Source organism: Mizuhopecten yessoensis, unplaced genomic scaffold (assembly GCF_002113885.1).
Source record: "Mizuhopecten yessoensis strain PY_sf001 unplaced genomic scaffold, ASM211388v2 scaffold10591, whole genome shotgun sequence".
Lineage (NCBI taxonomy): Eukaryota > Metazoa > Mollusca > Bivalvia > Pectinida > Pectinidae > Mizuhopecten > Mizuhopecten yessoensis.
In genome coordinates, this window is record NW_018408623.1 from 951,741 (window position 1) to 979,448 (window position 27,708).

The window sequence follows — 27,708 nt, forward strand, 5'->3', positions numbered from 1 at the left end:
ATTTAGAGAAGAGAAGAACAGGGTCTGCCGAGTGTGGAAAACATAGAGATAAGAAGAACAGGGTCTGCCGAGCGTGGCAAATATAGAGAAGAGAAGAAGAAGGTCTGCCGAATGGGGAGGAAAACATAGAGAAGTTAAGAATATGGTCTGCCGAGTGTGGCAAATATAGAGAAGAGAAGAATAAGGTCTGCCGAATGTGGAGGAAATCATAGAGAAGAGAAGAACAGTGTCTGCCGAGTGTGGAAAACATAGAGAAGAAAAGAACAGGGTCTGCCAAGTGTGAAAAACATAGAGAAGAACAGGGTCTGCCAAGTGTGGAAAATATAGAGAAGAGAAGAACAGGGTCTGCCGAGTGTGGAAAACATAGAGAAGAGAAGAATAGGGTCTGCCAAGTGTTTAAAAATATAGAGAAGATAAGAACAGGTTCTGCCGAGTGTGGAAAGCATAGAGAAGAGAAGAACGGGGTCTGCCGAGTGTGGAAAACATAGAGAAGAGAAGAACAGGGTCTGCCGAGTGTTTAAAAATGTAGAGAAGAGAATAACATGGTTTGACGAAGTGTGGAAAGTATAGAGAAGAGAAGAACAGGGTCTGCCGAGTGTGGCAAACATAGAGAAGAGAAGAATAGGTCTGCCGAGTGTGGAAATCATAGAGAAGAGAATAACATGGTTTGGCGAAGTGTGGAAAGCATAGAGAAGAGAAGAACAGGGTCTGCCGGGTGTGGAAAGCATAGAGAAGAGAAGAATAGGGTCTGCCGACTGTGGAAAACATAGAGAAGAGAAAACAGGGTCTGGCGAAGTGTGGAAAGCATAGAGAAGAGAAAACAGGGTCTGCCGAGTATGAAAAACATAGAGAAGAGAAGAACAGGGTCTGCCGACTGTGGAAAGTATAGAGAAGAGAAGAATAGCGTCTGCCGACTGTGGAAAACATAGAGAAGAGAAAACAGGGTCTGGCGAAGTGTGGAAAGCATAGAGAAGAGAAAACAGGGTCTGGCGAAGTGTGGAAAGCAAAGAGAAGAGAAAAACAGGGTCTGCCGAGTGTGGAAAACATAGAGAAGAGACGAATAGGGTCTGCCGAGTGTGGAAAGCATAGATAAGAGAGGAACGGGGTCTGCCGATTGTGGAAAATATAGAGAAGATAAGGATAGGGTCTGCCGATTGTGGAAAACATAGAGAAGAGAAGAACAGGGTCTGCCTAGTGTGGAAAACATAGAGAAGAGAAGAACAGGGTCTGCCGAGTGTGGAAAACAGAGAAGAGAAGGACAGGGTCTGCCGAGTGTTGAAAACAAACAGAAGAGAATAACATGGTTTGGCGAAGTGTGGAAAGTATAGAGAAGAGAAGAACAGGGTCTGCCGAGTGTGGAAAACATACAGAAAAAAATAACAGGGTCTGCCGAGTGTGGAAAACATAAAGAAGATAAGAATAGGGTCTGCCGAGTGTGGCAAATATAGAGAAGAGAAGAATAAGGTCTGCCGAATGTGGAAATCATAGAGAAGAGAATAACATGGTTTGGCGAAGTGTGGAAAGCATAGAGAAGAGAAGAACGGGGTCTGCCGAGTGTGGAAAACATAGAGAAGAGAATAACATGGTTTGGCGAAGTATGGAAAGTATAGAGAAGAGAAGAACAGGGTCTGCCGAGTGTGGAAAACATAGAGAAGAGAAGAACAGGGTCTGCCGAGTGTGGAAAAACATACAGAAGAGAAGAACAGGGTCTGCCGAGTGTGGAAAACATAGAGAAGAAAAGAACAGGGTCTGCCGAGTGTGGCAAACATAGAGAAGAGAAGAATAGGTCTGCCGAGTGTGGAAATCATAGAGAAGAGAATAACATGGTTTGGCGAAGTGTGTAAAGCATAGAGAAGAGAAGAACAGGGTCTGCCGGGTGTGGAAAGCATAGAGAAGAGAAGAATAGGGTCTGCCGACTGTGGAAAACATAGAGAAGAGAAAACAGGGTCTGGCGAAGTGTGGAAAGCATAGAGAAGAGAAAACAGGGTCTGGCGAGTATGAAAAACATAGAGAAGAGAAGAACAGGGTCTGCCGACTGTGGAAAGTAGAGAGAAGAGAAGAATAGCGTCTGCCGACTGTGGAAAACATAGAGAAGAGAAAACAGGGTCTGGCGAAGTGTGGAAAGCATAGAGAAGAGAAAACAGGGTCTGGCGAAGTGTGGAAAGCAAAGAGAAGAGAAAAACAGGGTCTGCCGAGTGTGGAAAACATAGAGAAGAGACGAATAGGGTCTGCCGAGTGTGGAAAGCATAGATAAGAGAGGAACGGGGTCTGCCGATTGTGGAAAATATAGAGAAGATAAGGATAGGGTCTGCCGATTGTGGAAAACATAGAGAAGAGAAGAACAGGGTCTGCCTAGTGTGGAAAACATAGAGAAGAGAAGAACAGGGTCTGCCGAGTGTGGAAAACAGAGAAGAGAAGGACAGGGTCTGCCGAGTGTTGAAAACAAACAGAAGAGAATAACATGGTTTGGCGAAGTGTGGAAAGTATAGAGAAGAGAAGAACAGGGTCTGCCGAGTGTGGAAAACATACAGAAAAAAATAACAGGGTCTGCCGAGTGTGGAAAACATAAAGAAGATAAGAATAGGGTCTGCCGAGTGTGGCAAATATAGAGAAGAGAAGAATAAGGTCTGCCGAATGTGGAAATCATAGAGAAGAGAATAACATGGTTTGGCGAAGTGTGGAAAGCATAGAGAAGAGAAGAACGGGGTCTGCCGAGTGTGGAAAACATAGAGAAGAGAATAACATGGTTTGGCGAAGTATGGAAAGTATAGAGAAGAGAAGAACAGGGTCTGCCGAGTGTGGAAAACATAGAGAAGAGAAGAACAGGGTCTGCCGAGTGTGGAAAAACATACAGAAGAGAAGAACAGGGTCTGCCGAGTGTGGAAAACATAGAGAAGAAAAGAACAGGGTCTGCCGAGTGTGGCAAACATAGAGAAGAGAAGAATAGGTCTGCCGAGTGTGGAAATCATAGAGAAGAGAATAACATGGTTTGGCGAAGTGTGTAAAGCATAGAGAAGAGAAGAACAGGGTCTGCCGGGTGTGGAAAGCATAGAGAAGAGAAGAATAGGGTCTGCCGACTGTGGAAAACATAGAGAAGAGAAAACAGGGTCTGGCGAAGTGTGGAAAGCATAGAGAAGAGAAAACAGGGTCTGCCGAGTATGAAAAACATAGAGAAGAGAAGAACAGGGTCTGCCGACTGTGGAAAGTATAGAGAAGAGAAGAATAGCGTCTGCCGACTGTGGAAAACATAGAGAAGAGAAAACAGGGTCTGGCGAAGTGTGGAAAGCATAGAGAAGAGAAAACAGGGTCTGGCGAAGTGTGGAAAGCAAAGAGAAGAGAAAAACAGGGTCTGCCGAGTGTGGAAAACATAGAGAAGAGACGAATAGGGTCTGCCGAGTGTGGAAAGCATAGGTAAGAGAGGAACGGGGTCTGCCGATTGTGGAAAATATAGAGAAGATAAGGATAGGGTCTGCCGATTGTGGAAAACATAGAGAAGAGAAGAACAGGGTCTGCCTAGTGTGGAAAACATAGAGAAGAGAAGAACAGGGTCTGCCGAGTGTGAAAAACATAGAGAAGAAAAGAACAGGGTCTGCCGAGTGTGGAAAACATAGAGAAAAGAAGAATAGGGTCTGCCGAGTGTGGAAAACAATGAGAAGAGAAGAATAGGGTCTGGTCTGCCGAATATGGAAAACATAGAGATAAGAAGAACAGGGTCTGCCGAAGTGTGGAAAGCATAAAGATGGGAAGAACAGGGTCTGCCGAGTGTTTGAAAATATAGAGAAGAGAAGAACAGCGCCGGCGAGTATGGAAAGCATAGAGAAGAGAAGAACAGGGTCTGTCGAGTGTGGAAAGAATAGAGAAGAGAAGAACAGGGTCTGCCGATTGTTTGAAAACATAGAGAAGAGAAGAACAGGGTCTGCCGAGTGTGGAAAGGATAGAGAAGAGAAGAACAGCGTCTGCTGAGTGTGGAAAGTATCGAAAAGAGAAGAACAGGGTCTGCCGAGTGTGGAAAACATAGAGAAGAGAAAAAATAGGGTCTGCCGAGTGTGGAAAGCATAGAGAAGAGAAGAACAGGGTCTGCCGAGTGTGGGAAACAGAGAGAAGAGAAGAACAGGGTCTGCCGAGTGTGGAAAAAAGCAAGAGAATACCGAATTGTCAACAAAACCATCAACTCAAAATGGATAGAATTAGTGCAAAATATGAACATAGGAAAAAACTTATATGGAGGGCAAAGAAGAACTTCTAAGAGAATAAAATCAGGCGTTCCGGGATAACAAAACAAAATCAAGAACTTCTGGCTGGCATCACGTTTTAAGCGACCCACAGTCCAGTCACAGTCCAGCGATCGACTGACAGTCCAGCAGCAGTCACCCACCCTGTGTCGTAAAAGTATCACCAGAAAAAAAAATGTATATCAAATAACATCCATATACTCCTGTATTTGTTAGGTGCCACATGTGGTTCAGGAAGCACTTCCCTTTTCTAAGCATCCGATCCACTTCCAGATTTTTGTCCATAATTCCCATTTTTATGTTTATTTTGTCTTTGTGTTTTTACGCTATGGTTTGGTCTTTATTACTATTTTACTTTTAAATGCTTTTTTTCACCCCCACTGGAAACAGGAGAGAATGAATAAATGAATTTATAACGGACTTAAAAACAGTGTATGATACTATTAGTTACACGGATTTTTGGCAGGGTATACGGGATGGTATGACCCTAAAGGGTTTCGTATTTCCTGAGGCCGATAGGCCGCAGGAAATACGAAATCCCGTAGGATCATACCATTCCTTATACCCTACCAAAAATCCGTGTAACGAGTTTATTACCCCTTTGAGTCTTTTATGATAGAAACAAAGAGTATTTCCTCATCAGTATGCGAAGCGAAACGTCTTGCAGTTTTGTAAACAGCGAAGCAGACGACGAATGCGAGTTGTCTCCCGTTGCCCGGCCGCAAGATACAAAGAAACGTGACCCGTATACCCCTTGTAAAATCACGTGATTCCACCGTATTACTGCTGAGAATCACGTGACATGACCGTATACCCTCTGAGATTTTTGTATACCCCCTGAGATTTACGAATGCGGTTTGGTACACAGTAGATTTTAACCAATCAGATTCCTAGATTTTTCTCAAAAGGGTAAAATAGCTCTATGTATCCACTTACCGGAATTAAGCTGATGATAATAATAATAAATAATAATAATATACAACATTTATATATCGCCCTATATAATTTGTAAAACTACTCTAAAGCGTTTTACAACATATGGATAATAGAAATAGTTATAATTGTGAAACAAAAACAAAGGCTTACAATCATTTTCATACATTAAGCAAGGAGATAATCATCGCAATGTGCACATAAATGAATAAATAAAGGGTGGTATTTACATGACGTCTTCGCAATGAGCCTAAAATTCAGACGTAATCAATATAGAAAGAGTCAGATAAGTGAAAGCTTTTGACTTCTCGACATTTTATATCACCAGTTTCATGGTGTATGTTTCTGTCTAAAGCTGAAAAACGTGGACATGAATATATCTTATCGCCAATAGAAATAAGATTGCTTTGTTAAACAGCACACTGCTGTCAAGAAAAAATAAACACACACGCAACAATGGTGTCCGCATAATAAGATTTAAGTAGACAACACTTTTTTATAATTTGATGAACATTATATTTTATACTTTTGAACAAAATACTGCATCTTGAATTCAAAAATATCACATACTCTATCTTCGTATTTGTGATACAACATAAGCTGTTAGACTGCTGTTGGTCTGTTAGTCGACGAGGTTTGTCGTACCTTGATGGCTACATCTATCGCTTTTGAGAGACACAGTTCTTAATTGGCATACTTTACTAATTATTACTTTGCAATTACATTCATGCACATCCCCTTCTGTTTCAATGGTAGATCAGACCAACTGGACCTTGCATATGCAAACAGCTATATGGTGCAGTGATATTTATTTTGGCTTACTATATCTTTTAACATCTTTTATAAATGCAATATTACACGATGTACGAGCATCCTCTACGCATATCTACAATGCGTTTACAACATGAATTAGCTGTCGCTGTACTATACTATGATAGTGAGGTTACATTTATTCTATGACAAGCATTACTACTTTACTATCTCTATCGTTTATTAGTCCTCCCTCAGTGGTATCATTCAAGCCTTCCCCTGGTTATGGAGTCTACCTTTCATTATTGATTCGCTCCCCGACGCAATCTTTTAGGTATGGACCTGTTTTAGATATATTCGTCCTGTTATAAGTAAACAACACAGCCTGTATTTTCCACTGTATATCCTTACATCTACATGAACGTTAAAATGTTTCTGGTGGCACCATCACAACCTGAATTCGTACTATGATATTTCACTATCTACCATGATCAACCAGACCTGGGAAAGTCGATAACAGACATACTTTCTTAGGGGGAAGACAAATAAGTCATATAAGTTGCATAACATCCTAGTTTTTGTGTGGGGGCTCGTGTTTTGGTGTCACCTCGTACATCAGCTTGAGGTTCCTTTTGTACGTTGACGTTGTGATATTTCACTTCTGTCAGCCTTCTTGTTTGGCATGGTATAAAGTCTCTTTATAATATCTGAATGTGGAAACAAAGGATCTTTCAAGAATTTCAATAGCACTACTATACAATCAGGTTCATAAGTAAGCATGCAAGACAGGCTGGTAGTGAAGAGCTTCTTTCGAAACACTGATAATGTGTTAAAGTATCACGTGAAAACGATAGAAATGTTCCTCAACTAAGAATATTTTCTTTTCTCCTTCTTCTGAAAAGCATTTTTAAAGCAGAAAAAATATTCAGTTTAAACAAAAGTCATCAACATACATAGCATAGCTACATCACTTGGAGAGGCTAATCAACTGTGACATGTACACTTTTTCAACACGGAAAGAACAGTAGTGTACTTTAATATATTTGTTTCTTATTTATGCTTTATTTTGAAAGTGATGATATCTGAGAGGTTTTCACGCTTATTCTAGAGCACTAAATCATGGTAATTGCTAAATATAAAACCCCAGACCCTCTATAGCGCACACTGTGACATTAAACATGACGTCACGACAATTAAACGTTGCATTGAAGACAATTAATTTACTAAATGTGTAATACTGCAATAGTATTTGATTAAAACAATGGCGCTAAAAACAATGGTCAGATATACCATGATAGCATACGGAGAGTCGCAGATATTCTTGAAAATGTGATATAAAAGTCAATCCAGAAGTTTAACCTCGGCTCCTTTAATAGAAATAAATTTAGTTATACATTTTGATAATTTAAGAATATTTGTTCACCAAGGATTTCTAACTTTTCACATTATATATTAGAAGGGCGAGAAAAGGATTGAATTATTTCGCCGAAATAAATAAAATCATTTAATGACCAGATGTTGTCCTGCTCAAATCTACTGTGACCATAATTATGTTGATGAAGTTTGGGAGGAAGTGACGTAATAAAACGGCCATCATAATCAATGGCGCCCTCAAGAGAACTGTGTGGAGAACATTAGCACACATTATGTTGAGTTTCGTCAATACATTCACGAGATAGCACGAGACACGAGAGACTGGAGAGGCCCTCGCTAATTCAGATAGCTCACTGTGGGGAGTTCACTTATCTAATTAATAGACGCATGATAGATGAAAATGCATGCAAACTAATAAACTCGGATATTAGATTGAGTTAGCTTACGTATACAATATACGGAGACTTGAGTCTTAGACAAAGAGTCCCGCCAGGGATTGTAGGCAATTCTCTTACAAAAAATTATATTGAAAATAGGATTTCATATTTATATCGGTGATCATATTTTAGGTTAGAGATGTATGTCACTTCGCCATATTGAATCGTGGTATATGTTTCGAGCATCGTAATTCTATTTTCAGGCATTGAATGAATAAAATAGGAACAACAGTTGGGACTGGGGACTTCTTTATGTCCCGGGTCACGTGATGGAGCCGATTCTCTGTGTATCGGGCCGTAGTGATGGTGAGCCTCCCGCCGTTGTTCTAGTGAGAAGCGTATATTAACACGACATGTGAGGTCTTACCCAAGTATCGATAGTCCGGCGGAAGTGCTTGCCATTCGAGAAAGGATTCCATGAATGATGGACTGTGTCCAGTTTCTGTGTGTGGCCATGTTCTATATATCGTTGAGCATCGGACCAATATTTGTAACAGGTGAAGGTGAGTGCTTACCATCTCCATTCATAAATAACACGTTTTCTGAAGTCAATTAACCAGCGGGAAGTCCCGTAAAAAACACATATGTATATATAACTACTTGTCTTGTTAGGTTGATGGTAATTACCTAGTAATTTGAAAATAAATGAAATAGCATAGTAATATCCCAAAAATACTTCGATTGGTGCAGTTTCTATGTAAATATCATCATTCCGTTTCCAATCGCTGTATAAGCTACGTCACTTAGTCGGATATAGTGTGTTAGTTAGGTCACTTTTAATGGCTTACTCTACTTTCTATATACAAACGTATTACATTAGGTTAGGCGATCATTGTTGACTATTCATATTGTTTACATACAAGTTTATTAACATTTGACAGTAATGTGCCTCTTATAAACGTGTTATTGTGCTGGTAACGTAACTCTCGAAAACTTGAACTTGTCATATTATCATATATACAAGTGGTTTTTTTTTACAGTTTGTTTTAAAAGTGCCTCGTTCCGACAATCCCATGATCTACATATAGTGTTTTACAATTTGTCGGTTAGTTGTTTCTTATTTCGTTGCCTGTACATACACAACTTGTATGATATAAATATAATTCTACTGACTCTTCGAATTGTCATGTTTGAGAGATACCATCACACATTTTAAAAGATTGAAAAGGTTAATCCTTAATTTGGAACTCTATAAACCCCTCGCGATGATATCAGATAGACACTTAACTAACACTATACCACATGTACATGTATACAGTATATAGCAGTGGCTCAGATTTATCTTATTGTCATCTGGCGCATACTGAATGCTTAAGTTTATTCAGAAATAATATCTGGATTGTTTGTACTTATGTAGAGAAGTTATTCTGACGTATGTTTTGAATAGTGTGATATTTTTTTATTTTTTTTAAAAAAAAAAAAAAAAAAAAAAAAAAAAANACAATGCCGAAGTTGTGTCAACAAAACCATAGTTTTAAAAAAAAAACATTTGAAAAAAATATAAGGATAATAAGTCAAGGTGTTCCGGAAGGGTAAGCGTCTACTGTTTCATCGACGAAACCTGCCATGTAAATCTCAAATTTAAGTTAATGCAAATGCCTTGCATGGGTCACTTTTGTATGAACAAAAAGCGAAAAACGGTTATCTTGTGTTACAAAGTATTGACATATTTTTACACTTTCAGTTACTTATCAAAGAGTATAAGAATTAAAAACAAACACTGTTACTAGTAGGTACGCGTATCATGATATTTTACACGTGTAACTCGATGCTCATAATGCTCATAGCATGACATATCGCTCGTATTTCTATTGGGTCTTATTCTGTAACAGAGACCGCTATTCTTCTGCCCCTAAACACTTTCCTTTCAATAGGTGTTATTATTGTCAATAAGATCATAATATAGCTGAGGTGTTATTGTAGCCAATAATATCATAATATAGCGCAGGTGTTTTTAGTCCATCGGATCATAACATAGCAGAATATGAATAATAGTCTAGCAGTTCATAATATATCAGGCCGAAGTGTAATTTGTCCATCAGTTCATAATATATCAGGCCGAGTGTAATTCGTCCATCAGATCATAATACAACAGAGGTGTAACTATAGTCTATACAATCATAAATTATCAGAGATGTAACTAGTCCATCGGATCAAAATATAGCACCGGTGTAAAAAGTCTATAAGATCATAATATAGCAAAGATGTAAATGGTCCATAAGTTCATAATATTAGTCCATCAGATCATAATACAACAGAGGTGTAACTATAGTCTATAAAATCATAAATTAGCAGAGATGTAACTAGTCCATCGGATCAAAATATAGCACCGGTGTAAAAAGGTCTATAAGATCATAAAATAGCAAAAATGTAAATGGTCCATAAGTCCATAATATTTGTCCATCAGATCATAATATCATATAGGAATTGTAAGATGGTTTAGCTCTTAAAAAATACCAGAGATGTTTCGAATTGTTGAGCCAGACCATAACAGAGCAGAGTTATTGTTAGTCTATTAGATCGTAACACGCCAATGATGGATCATATCATAAAATAGCTCAAGTGCTACTAAGGATAATGAAATGAGAATAGTTAATTGTGGGGAAAAAATCATCATAACACATTAGTTAATCAGATAAAATAATGAATGTGTTAAATTGGGTCAGATCATGATTGTTGTCGTTTAAAGCTCTCTCAATGAGTTGACGCTTGCGGTTTTGACGAAAACGTGAGAAAATATGTTATCAAATCACTTACAATTTCGATCACTTGAAGTATGAGTTGGGTTATAGAACAATTAAGGTGGCGTTTTTTAACAGAGAAGAGAAATATTTCAGCAGTAATAATGTATCTTTTTAAACATTCCACTTTGATCATCTAAAAAAAGTGCTGTTGAAATCGGTGCCGCTGTCTGATGAACTACCGTTATCGTTTGCGGTGCCTGTGAGTTGGCAGTAACGCTGTCCCACAGGGCGAACACCATCGATTCGGTGTTGGCCACCGCTAATTAACGATGTCGTTATGTCTAAACAAAACAAATGAATTTTGTTTCAGACAAATGATTACGGTATTTATTAACCGATCATATTTGTAATTATGGATTGATTATTCATGGGTCAAGCACAGAGTGAGACTCGTTGATACTTTCCTAAATTAGTTCCTCTTGGCGGTGTTATACAATGCAATCATGTATCGGTTTATCAAATGTGTCTTGATAACGGTTACCCAGCAAAGTCAAATATTTACTGACCCTGCCACCTTACGGTCAGCGAAAAATGGGTCACAATAAACCTTCGGTCCATGTATCTTCTCTATGAGCGAGGGGGTGTAACTTCTTCTCAGATATTATCCATTTGCCTCACACCCCTTAGGAAACAAACAGCACGATAACTAATTGATTTTAGCAGAGATGGTCCCGTTTGAGACTAAGAGCGACTATTTCAATCATCTCTGAAGAGTGTTTATCACGGGGACGATTTTATTCAGACTGTAAATTGTATTGATCAGTTATTCTGTTATGTATCACAGTGTATATACTTGATATAACATAATACCACTACCGTATCGTAAATGTTCACAAGGTTAAGTCTATTATATTTGAATTGTATTTGTGAGGTCTCATTCCCACCCCCGTATACAACTTTGTGTTCCTTAATTCACAAGAGGGTTTATTTTTGCAATCCAATTTGAAATGTTATATATATCGATTTATTATTAAAGGGATATAATTTAAGTGAAAGAAAAAAACACTTTTTCTAAAAATAAAATAAAAGAAATGCAATTTTCTGTATTTCTAGGTGTAACTTAATTATCAATATAGACTGAATATCATATAGATTATGTTATGGTTTAACTGTTTTATAACAGTTACTGTCAGTTATAGCAATGCTCTTGCGTGATGACAATACTTAAACCAAAATATTATGTATATAAATATGTATCAAAATTGTCTTTTTCAATGATACTTTAATCAAATAATAATAATAATAATAATATACAGCATTTGATATAGCGCCCTATCCAGCTTACATAAGCCACTCTAAAGCGCTTTACAGTACATATATATACAATTAATACAATTAGGATATACATTTTTTGAGGAATTCACAGGAGCTGCCTTATCAGGCGCTAACTACGATACTAGTCCTATGCCACCTGGCTAATATCTCCCTATGTGTGTATGCCTGCGTTTGTGCTGGAGATGTATTTGCCTATGCACACTTCCAATATTTTAAGCTAAATTATCAAATTATAAGTCATACTTGCCTTTCCATGGTATCAACAACAAGCCGTATACCTGATGCCTAAACTTTAAAAAAAAACAGAATTATTCAGTACATATTGTATTATATTTGATATAAAAAAAAATAACCATACTTTCAAAATGAATTGAAATTGTTCCGTAGGCAATGCATTTTATTTTCATCTTTTCCATCAGTCTCTGATATTATTATATTACTATTTAAAATAGTACCATTACAGACAAATTGCCCATACAATCTTTCTATTACAGCTGTATTATACAACAGAGAGTCATGTACGGCCTACAGATCAAATTTCGCCAACGAAAAGCCGACATATTACCGATGGAATGGATCAACGATTCGGAATTGCATTATGGACTTTAGCAAAAGAACGTCTGTGAGGGATCATTACGTTTGCGTGGAAATCCTAAGCTTTGAGTTTGTAGATTGTTCAGCGGATGTAGAGTACTATGGAATTAACCTTACCACTCCAGCTAGGGTGAGTAAAAAGCACTAGATGCAATGGGTGCGTCTGAGCTCGATCTTAATTGAATAGTAGAATTTTATATCAGGAGTTCTATTTCTGTGTCAGAAAGCCTCAATACCACGACAGGGAATATATCCAGTTCCAAATAGCCTTCGTATTTCCAATGATAATGTTACGCAACAAGGTGGTCGACTTTGCTGGTTGGCCATCAGTCCTCGAGGCTGGACGTGGCCTTGGGGCTGGACATTGATCTGACATGGTTAACATGAAATATTAGTTTACGAATAGATTATCTGTAGAAACCAACATTTTAAAATTTAGAACATCATAAAGGGTTTTATGATTTTGTTTTACCTTTTCACTATATTCTACAATGATTCGGGACAGTTTTGTCATGGATGTGCTCCATGGTTTAGTCCTTTTGACCTGGTGGTTTCTAAATTGACGAAAAGGCGATATGCTTTTTTCTGTATCTACAAACAAAATTCTAAATAGGTCGGTCCTTTCTTCGTTTCTAGTGACTCTCCGTTATTAATTTCACCATATATAGTAATATTTGTATAGCTAGTATTATTAACAATAAGATTCGAATTGTCGACATCGTGTCAAATATACATTACTCTAGAATCTTGACAAGGAGAAAGACTTCATACCATGACGGTACGTAATTCTGAGGTTTATAAACAAACACGGACTTATCATAACCTACTAAAAGCCTGCTTTGATAAACAGGGGTAGAAGAAGTTGTTATACTAAAGGTTTGACTGTGGGGAGGGTGAACATCGGTTTGGCCTCTGTGATAAAGCATCTAGTGAAAAACAGAGATGTATGTAACTCGTATTCATTGTTTCATTGATCTTGAACATTCTTGCAATCTCTTGCAATCCCGAGAGAACTGTTTCTCAGTGTAAACACAACATGCGAAATCGAACGGGCAAAAAACTGTAGAGTTACTCCCTCTGAAACACTAGAATGGTTCGTCCAGTAAAGGCGAGAGAGTGATGAGAGTGTTTTATATTACTTCACTTCAAGGACCAACTTCTAATAGTCTTTATAACATACACCACATGTTGAGTATGGCAATGCTAGGAACATTTCTGGGGGAAAATCACACTTATGTAAGGTTGTGATCATTTTATGTTTCTTGTGTCGTAATGATCATTCCGAATTATATGCACGTTATGTGTCTAAATCGAACGCTAAAGAAAAATGCACAATGCTGACAAATCTGACCTTAATATATATTTTTTAGATTCTAAAGGAAAGGTATGTTGTATTATAAGGTCGTTTTTTCTTTTTTTTTAATTAAGTTCTTAGTCTAAAAAACACATGCGAATGTTCTGGATAGCCACCAGTGAAAAAAATGATCGCTAAAACAGTTTAAGCCAATAATAAACTCCTTAAAACTTGCTAAGCAAAGTAACATGCACTGTATCTGATAATATCCAAATGTTTAAGTGTATCTGAGAATGTCTACATTTTCGCAATAAACAAAGGTTACTCTTTCAAGTAAAATTGGTCTTGAAACCCGTTAGGTGTGCTTTCGAGTTCCCATGGTACGATCATGTCTGTACTTTTATATGCTGTTGTCCTATAATTGATTGTGTTCTGACTTATTGCAGACGTTTAATTGTCATACGAGTCCTAACTCACGAGGTATGATCATGTCTGTAATTTTATATTCTGTTGTCGTATTATTGATTCTGTGTTTTGACTTATTGCAGACGTTTAATTGTCATAAGAGTCCTAACTCACGAACGTGGTGTTGTAATGTCGAAGCCATAACGATCAAACTCCACAATAATCGCTCAACGAACAGCAATTTCTTCTTCCGGGTCTTTGCAATGGCCGCCGGAAGTGTGTACGACGATTGTCTCCCGCCCACTACAACAACCGCAACGACGACGACCACAGACCCGTTCAACGCAGTAGGTATGTTAGTCGCAGCCTTCACAGCAAGTATCCATATCATTTGTGTACAACATATTTTACGGGTGCCAATATTTATTGTCCAAATGGGTACAAGGGATTTGGCACAAGTTATTGAAACTTATGAAGCCATCTCCTATCAACATTTCAATAATAAGTGATTACAAAGACAGACAAATAATACAAATAATGGTAGGAAGTCAAAACCTACAAATGTACATACATTTTATATTCAAAATCTTTCGCTGGATCTAATAAAAGTTTGCAAATGTCAAAATAAGTTACATTTATCATACAAATCTAGGTTTTCGTCACCAAGTAGTAGTAATCTCAATATTTGCGTATTTATATTGTTAAATATCTCATACCGTAGCGTCCGTCGTCCGTCCGTCGTCCATCCATCGTGTGTCGTCCGTCGTCCGTCCGTCAACAATTTCTTTAAACGACTTCTTTTTCTTAACCACTGATTGGAATTTAACTAAATTTGACTAGAATCATCCCTAGGTGGTGAGGATTCAAAATTGTACAAATGGTGGGGCTGACCCCCAGAAGGCTGAGGGGCGGGGCAAAAAGGGGGCAATTTGGCTATATTGCTTTAAGCGACTTCTTCTCTGGAACTAAGAGATGGATATCAACCATATTTAACTGGAAGCATCCCTAGGTGTTGGAGATTCAAATTGTACAAATGGTTGGGCTGACCCCCCAGGGGGCTGAGGGCGGGACCAAAAGGGGGCAATTTGGCTATCTTCTATCTGCCCCACCATTGGAGCCTTAACCCCTGGGTCATAACTTCGAAATGGTTGAGATCCCCACCCCAAAACTATTTATACAATTGTTGGGCATAAAGAGACGAATGCAGTCATGATATTAGAATTGACCCCAGGGTCTGCCCCACCCTTGCAGACTTAACCCCTGGGTCATAACTTTGAAACGGGTGAGATCTCCACCCCAAAACTATATATACTGGGCAAAAAGAGACAAATGCAGTCATGATATTAGAAATGATCCTGGGGCATGGCCATAACCCTAGTGACCTAGTTTCTGAGTCACAGCTTGGAAACAATTGAGATCCCCACCCCATAACCATACATTAAATTGCTTGGCATGAACAATCTAATACAGATATTCTGCAAGGATTTGCCTTGGGGTCTGGCATATTCCCTTGGATTTCATTTGGAGAATATTTTGCCATGATTGCTTAGATATCCAGGTGAGCGATACATGGCCCCTGGGCCTCTTGTTAATGTTTTGGAACAATACTGTACGAGCATTACTATAAGATTGACACCAAAAGAAGATATGATAGGCATTTTCACAATATTGATCTAAGTTTGCACAGAATAGATCATATCTAAGAGAACTGCATTGATGCCTTAGTCTTGTATGTTAAACATTATTTTTTCTGTCGCCATATGTTTAGTTACTTGGTTTACCGGTAATCATATTTGAGGTTAAAGCTAATTGAAAAGAAGAGAGTGGCAATAATATATTCTTAAGGATCCCTGAATCACTGCCGCAAACTGTAACTAAATATTTTGGAAACTTATTTTTGTTCTTTTTTTGTCATTACCATAGCTATGGTAAATGATTTCTGAGAAGAAAACCATTTCTTGCGGTAATTTTATGAGAAATAATTCATACAGATGAAAAAAACAAAATATGATCAATAACATTGTTCTAAGTGTAAATTAGAGCAGGACTAGACCGGGATTCGAACCCATGCCAAACAGTTGCTCTCAAAGGTCTGAAAAAACGTAATTTGGTTTGCTCATATTTACAATTGACACATTTAATAGGGCGGTTTAACCGGAGTATTATTGCTTTTATTTTGAGACTGGAGGCAATTTGCACAAACCAGAATATTGCATTAATATCTTGCTTGTTTAGGAAGTGTTGAATCGAATCAATCTATCACCTTTTATGATTGAGACAAGAAAATAAAACAAAAAGGGAAAAACAAATCTAGACAGTATCTTCAAAGTGCATAATTTGTACATTCCATGAAACTGCTGTATACTGGGACATTTCGCCGCAGTTCAATTTTGCACCTTTCGACCTTCGTAATGATGGCGAAATTATCATTACAGCTAATATAAATATAAACAACATAATATTCATAGAAATGAAATGTGAAGGGCGAAAATAAAACTGGGCAAAAAATTAATTTGTCTATCTGCATTATACATGTAACATAATTTAGTGATTGTCCATGTAGTTCGCCCAAAATACCTAATATGACCATTTCTTATTTTCGAAGTGTTGGCAGATACTCCAGCCTGTGATGCCAACAGAGTTAATATGGTGGGAGCCCAGCTTCGGTACTTTAAGTGGAAAGGGATGTGGGGCAACAGCTGCACTGTCGGATTTCATAAGAAACCCGATGTTTATAGTGATTCTTTAACGTGCATAGAAATACTGAACATTGCTATTCATGACTGTTCAACACGTATACGGTACTATGGACTCACAACGTCCGGCCGACCATTTAAGGTACACACATTTGCATTTGCATGCTCAAAATTGAATTTTAAATATGTTTCCATCACACTTGCATTACAACGTTTCCGTGTTCTGTGATTTAAACTCACGACACATGGACAACGGTGCGGAAAACCAAAGAATTTTACGAATTGCTTGAATGAAAGAAATACCAAATGGCATGTAAGTTAACTATGAAACGCAGAAAGAGTCTTCTACCCTTTTATTATTTCTTATTATAATGTTATACATGTTGTGTTTAACATTTCTTTAAAGTATTTTATAGCAGTTTGAAAATTGCTCTCTTCCTGACACTTTCCCCTTTTTCATGTATCTTCACGAAAATCTCTGAAAAGGGTAGAAATATTTTAATATTATGAAGCAATCTCATTATGCTCTGATGCGCTTGAAAATTTCATATCAACGAGGAGCTATTACTTAACAAGCGCTACATGATTCTTTCCTTGTGTGGTATATATCGGATATGCTTTCAAATATTATGGATCCTTGGTTTATATATACACGTACCTATTAGTTTCCATCGTATGAATGGCGTGACTAGCGACAGTGCCAACTTATTGTAGCTATCGATTATAACAAATATCTCGAGTATTGTTTACTATTCTTGCACTTATCCGTACAATTTTCATTGACTAGTGGTGTTCAGAAAAATGTCTCCACTGGAAAAATTAGTAGACACACTTAGTTATAAAGTATGTGTTATCATACATGAATGTGAACGTAAGCACAGAACATGAAAAGTTAATTGCTCATTTCTTATATATATTTATTAGAGGTTATTTTTAGTCCTGTCAAGTCCGGTTCAATGTCGTGAAACTAGTTTTGATATAGTATACATTCCCATCTCTACCTCAGCGCTCACAGCGTGCTCTGTTAAGTCGAATTCACCGGGACCATCATTTTTTCTTCACGTCTTCTGCTGAGAAACCAAGTTTTGGTCTGCTGACCTCATAGCAATTTATTTTAACATGAGCTAATGATCACAATACCTAATATTGTACAGTGTGAGGTTGTAATACGACTCAGACCAGACTTGCTCCTGGAGGGATTCCTCCGTAAATCTTGGTCATAATGCTTCAATGTCGGTATTTCTTTTACTGACAAATTGAGTACCACCATGAAAGGCTAGTAATAAGATACTGTCACTAAAGAGTAGATATCTTCCATGACAAACGACTAAACGTTGACCCGGGGACAGATCAGGCAACTTACTTCCGCTTCGAGAAATAGCAATATCCGCTGCTCCCTTTGATCTAGCTCACATTTTCAGAGATAGCGTTAATCAATGATAGTACGTTTGGTTAAACGTACGATCATTGATTAACGTACAAATACTATGGTTATAATATTTGTACCATATAAACTCATTAATCCGAACCCACTTATTCCAAAATGACGATTTCATTCAGAAAAATGGAACCGCACCTATTCAGAAATAAATATTTATGTTGATGTTCGAAAGTCAAATGATCGCAGGTTGTGATGTAATACATATCTCAATTGTACGCAAAGGGAACGTCTGTCAAGCCACAAAGGATAATTAAACTGACCCCCCACCCCTAACCTAAATGGTTGAATGTCATGGAGTAATTATGAGTGAATTATTATAGTCTGGCTCAGATACGCCTGTCCATTATGTTAGTAATAACATTCCTTTAATAAATAATAATCCTACTCCACATGGGTCAACTCTTCTGTCTATCAATACAAACCATTGTATCGAACGTCGGCATTTTCCCACTAATGTGTATGCATGACACACTATAAAGTGTTTGACAACCATTTTACAAACACATAACGACTGCCTATCATTAAAACTGTATGATTTGTTTTCGTTCCTTTCAGACGTTCACTTGTCATACACAAGTAAGACCTCGCTGGTGCTGCAGCGTCAACACAATCAACGTCAAGTTCGACGTCATACACTATACAAATAACGACGAACTATTCTTCGGCGTGTACAAAGTCCCGGCCGGATTCGTCGCTGATGAATGTCCGGACGTGCAAAATTTAGATGATTCGCAGTATTCAAATAGTTCCGATACCATACAGAAAAGTCTTTATAAAAATATAGGTAAGTTATAAACCATTTGAACATAATTAAATGAGATAAAAGAAAAGAATGATGACGAAAATAGCATTAAAATAATGGTTGTCAACAAGTTAATTAAGCTTCCGAATTGGGTGGGCTCTATCTTTTAAGCGTTCCATTTTCTGTCTGTTGTTTAATTAGCTACGTTTACCGGAGGAAAACATGCAATTTGATATCCTCTCTTGCGAGTTGATCAAAAGACTATACAGATTAGAATGATGTTCCTAATCATCAGTGAATGATACCAAGGGAAAAACAATTCATTTTTCAAACAAAATAACCCTTGCTACACGCCACAATATTTATAAATCATTTGCGAATAACAATTTCGGAGGAGATAATGAGAGAGAGCAAGGAAACAAGGATTAGGAATGCAGAGATGAGGTGAACTGATATCTGTTATGCATTCAAATGTATAGTCTATATATAATGTAACACATTGTTAAGACGATGAATCCTAGTTCTTTTCACATGAAATATATTACATTGTTATTCTCTGTGAATTACATTATCACATACGTAAGGTAAATATGCATCTTGTTGATCTTCTGAAAATGAGGATGATTTTAGAGAATAACTACTGTAGTATTGTTGTTTTACAAGTCAGGCTTGAAAACACACATTGCGATATTTAATCTAAAGCCATCCTCAGTGTTATACATGTCTTCATGATAACAGGCAATTAAGATGAGATCTGTCGTGTTTTATCAAATTAAGTGCTGGAAGAAGTCGTGCCCTCTAATACATGAATTTATTTCACATTTAAGAATGAAATTTATGAGGTTTTAGTAAAAATATAATTGATGTTTGAGTGTGAAAAATAACACGTGTTTATTTCCTCAATTAACTGATGCTACGAACGATGACCGAATAGCAAATTTCTGGTGCGCCTTTAACAATGTAATTAATAATTAAATTTTAATGAAACTTCTATTTAAACTGTTGGGATGAATATTTTCATATCGTTCTGTCCTCATGCACACTCGTTTAAAAGGACATGTGTCCCCACTCGATGAAATATGGTCATTATTAATCAAGAAACAATGTATATTGAGTAGACAAAAGACATAACGGATGATGTATTCCTTCCTCTCAAAGCATAAAGTTGGCAGTAGCATGCAGTTGACCCTAATTGTGTTTTTTGTTCATTACAAGTTATCAAGATGAGAAGTTGGTAGTAATTTAGGAGGAGAGGTGAAGTGAACCATTTACAGAAACTGTACATGACTAACTTTTATGTTATAACCACGCATCTAAGTGATTGTGGCGAGGCGTTGTCGGTACGGTGAGCAATACAGTGGTTGTGTCGAGGCAGTGTCGGTATGTTGAGCAATAAAGTGCCGAGACTGGAACGTGTATGTAAGTTCTATATAGTTACATTATGCGTCACAACAACGCTTCAAGGTGTTTGTGGCGAGGCATTTTCGGTATGTTCAGCTACAAATTGATGATTCTATATTTTTGACCCCTTAGTTACGCATGTGAATGTTCGTTGTACTGCTTTTCCCTTTGTCAGTGTTGGTGAAGGTTTTCTAGTACTACTATCCTTTAATATGTTGAGTGAAGGGTCTCCATAAATACTTATCCCTGTTTAAACACGTGAAGGCTCCCTGCTATTGCCGTTGTATACGTGTGTGAAGGTTATCTTGTCATATAGTCCCTTGTTTAAGCGTGTGAAGGTTTTCTAGTACAACTGTCCCTTGTTTAAATGTGTGAAGGTCCTGTAATGCTGTGTTGTTTCCCTTGTTTAAGCGTGTGAAGGTTCTGTTACCCTGGTGTTCCCTTTGTTTGCGAAGGTTATCTAGTACCACTGTCGCTTTTTTGTGTGTGATGATTCTGTAATGTTACATTCCTTTTGTCGGTGTGTGTACTGAGCTTAGTGTAATCATGTTGGTGGGGCCATGGACTACATAGAGAGTATGGTATAATATTTGTCGACCATCATCGTTTATTGTGTGTCTGGCTATAGATATTTCTGTATAGCGTCAGAATCACAGATAGACAAAGTGAATGGGTAAAATACGTTCCATTTATAAACCATTTGATGTAATAAGTTATGTGGATATCAAATGATCCAATACACAGTGAATCAATTGATAAAAAGCTTAATACACACAATAAACATAAATCGATTATGGAAGAGTTCTGAAACCCATTACTCTGTGTGTAGACACTGGCCCGTATAATGTGCTGAAACAAATTTTAAAAGTTCAATTAGTTAGATTGAAACAAATAAGAGCTTCTTGTTATGATATGACTCTCACATTAGATGTCAATATCAGAGAAACGACAATTAAGAAAGAGTAATTTGAGTTCGGACTTTATTATTATTGGACAGTGTGACGTCATTTTATTGTTTTAAGTATGATATCACAATAAAAGTCACGTGTACTAAGCTAATCATTGTGACACGTCCGGCAAGTAAGAAACATGTTGTTTTGCTTTGTAGTGGATTCAAACCGCAAAACATTTTAATCTTAAAAATCCAATTTTTTTTATCATAAATATTACCGATTTTGCAAAACTGAACCAGAATTCATGAAATCAAAGTACAATCTTAATTTAGATCCTTATGATTTAGGAGCGCCACCATTTTCATTTACCAAATTCATGAAAAACGCCTGTCTGTTTAAACTCGCATCGATATGGTGAATTATGATAGAGTTGATGAGTTTAAACGTAGCCTAAGCGTGGCGATCGTCCAGCTGATTGGTAGATAGGGATTGGGGTTGATAGATCATATAGACCACTTGGGATCCATTGGAAAGCAAAAGTGCACACACAGGGATCGTTTAACTACATTGATTGTCCGTAAAACGAATCAGGCTACGCTGTGTATACAGAACTTCAAACTCGTAAACCAAATATCAATTTTCTGATAAAGTCCACTTCCCTTTTTCCACTTCCACATCTATCATAGTTTCATTGAGAATCCTGAACACTCTTTACGTTTTCACACACGAGACAACTTGTTCGGTTGTTACAGTCTGCAGGCCAATGCAAATTTTATATAATCAGTAAGAGCAAGTTAGCCAAAGAGCCTCCATTTTTATGTCTCTCGCGAGAGGTACAAATATGATGCTAAAACATAATAGATTTTTCATTTCAAACATTCATTAAACAATTCAATTGACAATGTACCTACTGTTTTGCTATCAAAATAATTTGTGATATCACCAGGTCTAAGTTCGCTCCCAGCAAAATAACACAGCATTTCTATGGAAACTTGTTATCCATTTGCAGTACTTTCGATTCGTCCAGTCTGTAAGGAGATTCCCTAGGCCATTCACGTACTACAATGTACACAATAACTGTAAGCAGTTGCCTCAGACACATACAAATTCTATACTTCCGTTTATTGGATTTTGTTGCCACTACTAGTAAGCGTCATACTTATTGACAGTGAAATTCGAATTCCCAAGATTACACAAAATTATCAATACACAGTACCAGCTGTGATGGCGATGGGAAGACACGAAACTAATTTTAGATCATTTCGTGTCATAAAATGTTTCTGGTATGTGTAGAATTATCTGTGGCTAGTTCTACTCAGAGGAGTCAGTGTGGTAGAGTTAGCAATACAGCCTATAGTGGGAGTTATTACGGTGAGGGGAGCATTGGTTGTACGTACTCTGCTACGTTGAGGGGGCCATTATACGTAGTTGTTGTACGTACTCTGCTACAGTGAGGGGGCCATTATACGTAGTTGTTGTACGTACTCTGCTACGGTGAGGGTACCAGTAGATGTACACCAATCTACACCAGGCGCCAAGCCGAGTCGTCCAGTGTGTCTGTATAACCAGACCTTGCAAAGCTAAGGCATATACAGTCAACACGATGAGAAAGGTACAACTTTGTTACCTTGCAATGTTACTCCTCTCTATGTCCTTAAGCATTGAGGTAAACCCAGGACCTTCAGGGCCATCGTCGTCCACACATTTACCATTCGGGACATGTAGTGATCCTGTCACATATTACCAAGAAAGGTGTACTATGTGATGAATGTGAAACTTGGTATCACACAAACTGTCAAAATATTGGTTCAGATACGTACAATATCTTATCAAATCATGATAGTATCTCGTGGGTCTGCTTGCATTGTGGTTCCCCAAAGTATTAAAACGTGTTATTTGAAACACCACTGTCATCCCTGTCCTCCTCTAACTTGTTTAACACACTGGAAGAGTAAGAAATGATCTTATATGCAGTGAACAACAGCAACTAACAACCAACTGCGAGGTCTTATGGATCAAACTGGAAATAAGTGGCCACTAAACACTATACATTGCATCTTATTACACACCAAATGAGCATGACAAGGTGAGTGCGGAAGAACTAGCAAAATCAATTGCCTTGATAAAGAAGAACTCAAATATATGGGTTACAGGTGATTTCAACTACCCTAAATTTACTTGGGAAAACTCGTTTTCCACTTTAAAGGATGACCAACTAGCCCAACCCATATACCAAGACTTCATAAACATGCTGGATGACAACAACTTAGTCCAAATAGTGAGTAAACCCACTAGGAAAGAAAACATTCTGGATTTATTCCTTACAAACAACCCGATACTTGTTAGTCGAGTTACCAATATACCAGATCTATCAGACCATGATGCAGTGTATATAGAAGTAAGTCTCTAATCTAAATCCCAAAAACGAAAACCAAGACAGGTTGATATGTACAAAAAGGCAGACTGGAAGAAACTCAAGGATAGGATGTGCGCATTCGGAAAAACTTTCACCGAAAATCACCACGGTAAGTCCACTGAAAATCTTTGGCAAGAATTTGCTTCGGAACTAAATAAAGCCATTCAGAATCCATTCCAACAAAAACAATTGGTACGAAGCAATCCATTCCCTGGATGACTCAAAACATTAGACGTCACATCAGGAAAAGAGACAGCCTGTATTCTAAACACGAAAAGTGAAAAAAGGTAAGAAAAAGGGAACACTTCCTGCACTACAAACACCTGGCACAAAAGATGATTAAAGAATCCCATAACAGGTACCTAGAAGAACTCCTGGGAATCATAACACCAAACGAACAAGCACCAGGTGAGCAAAAATCTTATTCAACAAAGAAATTGTTCAGCTTTGTGAAAAACAGTCGACAACACCCCAAAGGTATGGGACCCCTTAAACGAGATGGTCTGCTGTACACTGACAATATAGATAAAGCAAATATCCTAAATGAACAATTTCAGTCGGTCTTTACACCCAAATCGCCTCTCAGCCTTAAACAACTTTGTCAACAAAAAACCATTGACCAAGAAATTCCCACCCAAGACCAAAAAAGTAAGTACCTACCAATGTCAAACATTACTTTCTCAGTTCCAGGTATTGACAAACTTCTTTATAAACTTAATCCCAATTAAGCGGCCGGTCCTGACGCCATCAAACCAATAGTTCTTAAAGAACTACATAGTGAACTGGCACCCATTTTACATGTATTATTTCGATCATCATACCAAACCGGTGAGCTCCCATCCCATTGGACCTCAGCATACGTCGCTCCTTTATTCAAGAAAGGTGAGAAAAATAGAGCTTCGAACTAACGCCCCATTTCCCTTACTGTATTTTGTGCAAAGTCATGGAGCATATTGTAACATCAAACCTGGTAAGACATCTTGACACAAATAATATTATGTTTGAACTCCAGCACGGTTTTAGAGAAAAACGTAGTTGTGAAACCCAACCATGATAACCTCATACAAAACAGACTGTAAGCGTCCCTGATAACCACACACAAAACAGACTGTAAGCGTCCCTGATAACCACACACAAAACAGACTGTAAGCGTCCCTGATAACCACACACAAATCAGACTGTAAGCGTCCCTGATAACCACACACAAAACAGACTGTAAGCGTCCCTGATAACCACACACAAAACAGACTGTAAGCATCCCTGATAACCACACACAAAACAGACTGTAAGCATCCCTAATAACCTCACACAAAACAGACTGTAAGCGTCCCTGATAACCACACACAAAACAGACTGTAAGCGTCCCTGATAACCACACACAAAACAGACTGTACGCATCGCTGATAACCTCACACAAAACAGACTGTTAGCATCCCTGATAACCTCACACAAAACAGACTGTAAGCGTCCCTGATAACCACACACAAAACAGACTGTAAGCGTCCCTGATAACCACACACAGAGAGAGCGATGGCACCTGACATGACAGAGGGAACCAAGTGTACCTGTTATCATATGCATGTAACAGACCTTTCATTGTTCAGTCAAGTTCGGCCGGAATGTATTATTGGTCAGAAAACAATTAAAGATCCAGTCATGTACGTCACAATAAAACATAGTGACTGCACTGTGTGAAAAGAGTTTTGGCAATATTCCAGAATCAATAAGGTGCACACAATCAAATTACTTCCTGGATTTTTTCAATTCAATTACATGTATATACGTAGGTTGTTGTGAAGATTGCAGACAAGGCACACGCCTGAACTTTAAATTATACGGCATTGTCCTTGATTTTACGTAATCTTTATTTGATTTCATAAACTAATAATATAGCTTAGATGTATGTATTGAACATCTGCTCTCCTCCTTGAACCGATATAATTACTCTGGTAGCCTGTAGTGAACAAACATGAAATGCATAGGTTTCACGTTGAGAATGTTGCACTTTATAAACGGGATGCAAAGTTTAAAAAAAAACATTTCAACTTTGTCAAGTTCGAAGAGGGAAAGGAATACAAAGGGCTATACGAGACGTAAAGTTGATATGTTCATGATAGATAAAGAGAAGATTAGCGTGTCAAGATACATATCAAAGATGTAAATGCTGTCATACTAACACATTTTCAGTAAGATCTAAATGTTATTGTCTCTCTTTTCTATTTCAAAACGTGTGGTCTTGCTACATTGTTCGTAAGTTTAACAGTAAAAATGTTGTATCGTATTCAGTCTAAAGTAAAAATAACTTATTTCATTAAAATGTCTAGTGAGTGCTTTGGTGAGATTGGTAGTGAGTACTAGTGTAAAAGTGAGAGTATGAAAATGAGTAAAGATTATGAGTAAGGATGAGTGAGAGTGCGATTTAATATGAATGTGAGAGGTAGTGAGTAAATGGGTGAGAGTGGTAGTGAGTATATGGGTGTGAGTGGTACTGAGTATATGGGAGTGAGTGGTAGTGAGTATATGGGTGTGAGAGATAGTCAGTATATGGGTGTGAGTAGTAGTGAGTATATGGGAGTGAGTGGTAGTTAGTATATGGGAGTGAGTGGTAGTGAGTATATGGGTGTGAGTAGCAGTGAGTATATGGGAGTGAGTGGTAGTGAGTATATTGGTGTGAGTAGTAGTGAGTATATGGCTGTGAGTAGAAGTGAGTATATGGGAGGGAGTGGTAGTGAGTATATGGGTGTGAGAGATAGCCAGTATATGGGTGTGAGTAGTAGTGAGTATATGGGTGTGAGTGGTAGTGAGTATATGGGTGTGAGTAGTAGGGAGTATATGGCTGTGAGTAGAAGGGAGTATATGGGAGTGAGTGGTAGTGAGTATATGGGTGTGAGTAGTAGTGAGTATATGGCTGTGAGTAGTAGTGAGTATATGAGTGTGAGTGGTGGTGAGTATTGTGTGTGAGTGGTAGTGAGTATTGTGTGTGAGTGGTAGTGAGTATATGGGTATGAGTAGTAGTGAGTATATGGGTGTGAGTAGAAGTGAGTATATGAGTGTGAGTGTTAGTGACTATATGGGTGTTAGTGGTAGTGAGTATATGGGTGTGAGAGATAGTCAGTATATGGGTATGAGTAGTTGTGAGTATATAGGAGTGAGTGGTAGTGAGTATTGTGTGTGAGTGGAAGTGAGTATATGGGAGTGAGTGGCAGTGAGTATATGGGTGTGAGAGATAGTCAGTATAAGGGTATGAGTAGTTGTGAGTATATAGGAGTGAGTGGCAGTGAGTATATGGGTGTGAGTGGTTGTGAGTATATGGGTGTTAGTGGTAGTGAGTGTATGGCTGTGAGTAGTAGTGAGTATTTGGGAGTGAGTGGTAGTGAGTATTGTGTGGGAGTGGTAGTGAGTATATGAGTGGGAGTGTTAGTGACTATATGCGTGTTAGTGGTAGTGAGTATAAGGGTGTTAGTGGTAGTGAGTATAAGGGTGTTAGTGGTAGTGAGTATAAGGGTGTTAGTGGTAGTGAGTGTATGGCTGTGAGTAGTAGTGAGTATTTGGGAGTGAGTGGTAGTGAGTAAATGGGTGAGAGTGGTAGTGAGTATATGGCTGTGAGTAGTAGTGAGTATATGAGTGTGAGTGGTAGTGAGTATATGAGTGTGAGTGGTGGTGAGTATTGTGTGTGAGTGGTAGTGAGTATATGGGTGTGAGTAGTAGTGAGTATATAGGAGTGAGAGGTAGTGAGTATTGTGTGTGTGTGGTAGTGAGTATATGGGTGTGAGTAATAGTGAGTATATGGGAGTGAGTGGTAGTGAGTATATGGGTGTGAGTGGTAGTGAGTATATGAGTGTGAGTGGTAGTGAGTATATGGGTGTGAGTAGTAGTGAGTATATGGGTGTGAGTAGAAGTGAGTATATGAGTGTGAGTGGTAGTGAGTATATGGGTGTTAGTGGTAGTGAGTATATGGGTGTGAGAGATAGTCAGTATATGGGTATGAGTAGTAGTGAGTATATAGGAGTGAGTGGTAGTGAGTATTGTGTGTGAGTGGTAGTGAGTATATGGGTGTGAGTAGTAGTGAGTATATGGGAGT

The 27,708-nt window shown here is 38.0% G+C and overlaps 1 protein-coding gene across 1 annotated transcript in view; it reads left to right on the top strand.

Moving 5' to 3' along the window:
* Positions 1–8,023: 8,023 nt before the first annotated feature.
* LOC110461251 overlaps positions 8,024–27,708 on the top strand; it is a 31,019-nt gene continuing 11,334 nt past the window's right edge. The window contains exons 1-5 of the mRNA XM_021514656.1: positions 8,024–8,229; positions 12,240–12,469; positions 14,182–14,389; positions 16,644–16,876; positions 18,731–18,959. Of these exons, the coding sequence (XP_021370331.1) occupies positions 8,148–8,229; positions 12,240–12,469; positions 14,182–14,389; positions 16,644–16,876; positions 18,731–18,959 (982 nt within the window). The 5' untranslated portion in view covers positions 8,024–8,147. The remainder of the gene's footprint in view (positions 8,230–12,239; positions 12,470–14,181; positions 14,390–16,643; positions 16,877–18,730; positions 18,960–27,708) is intronic.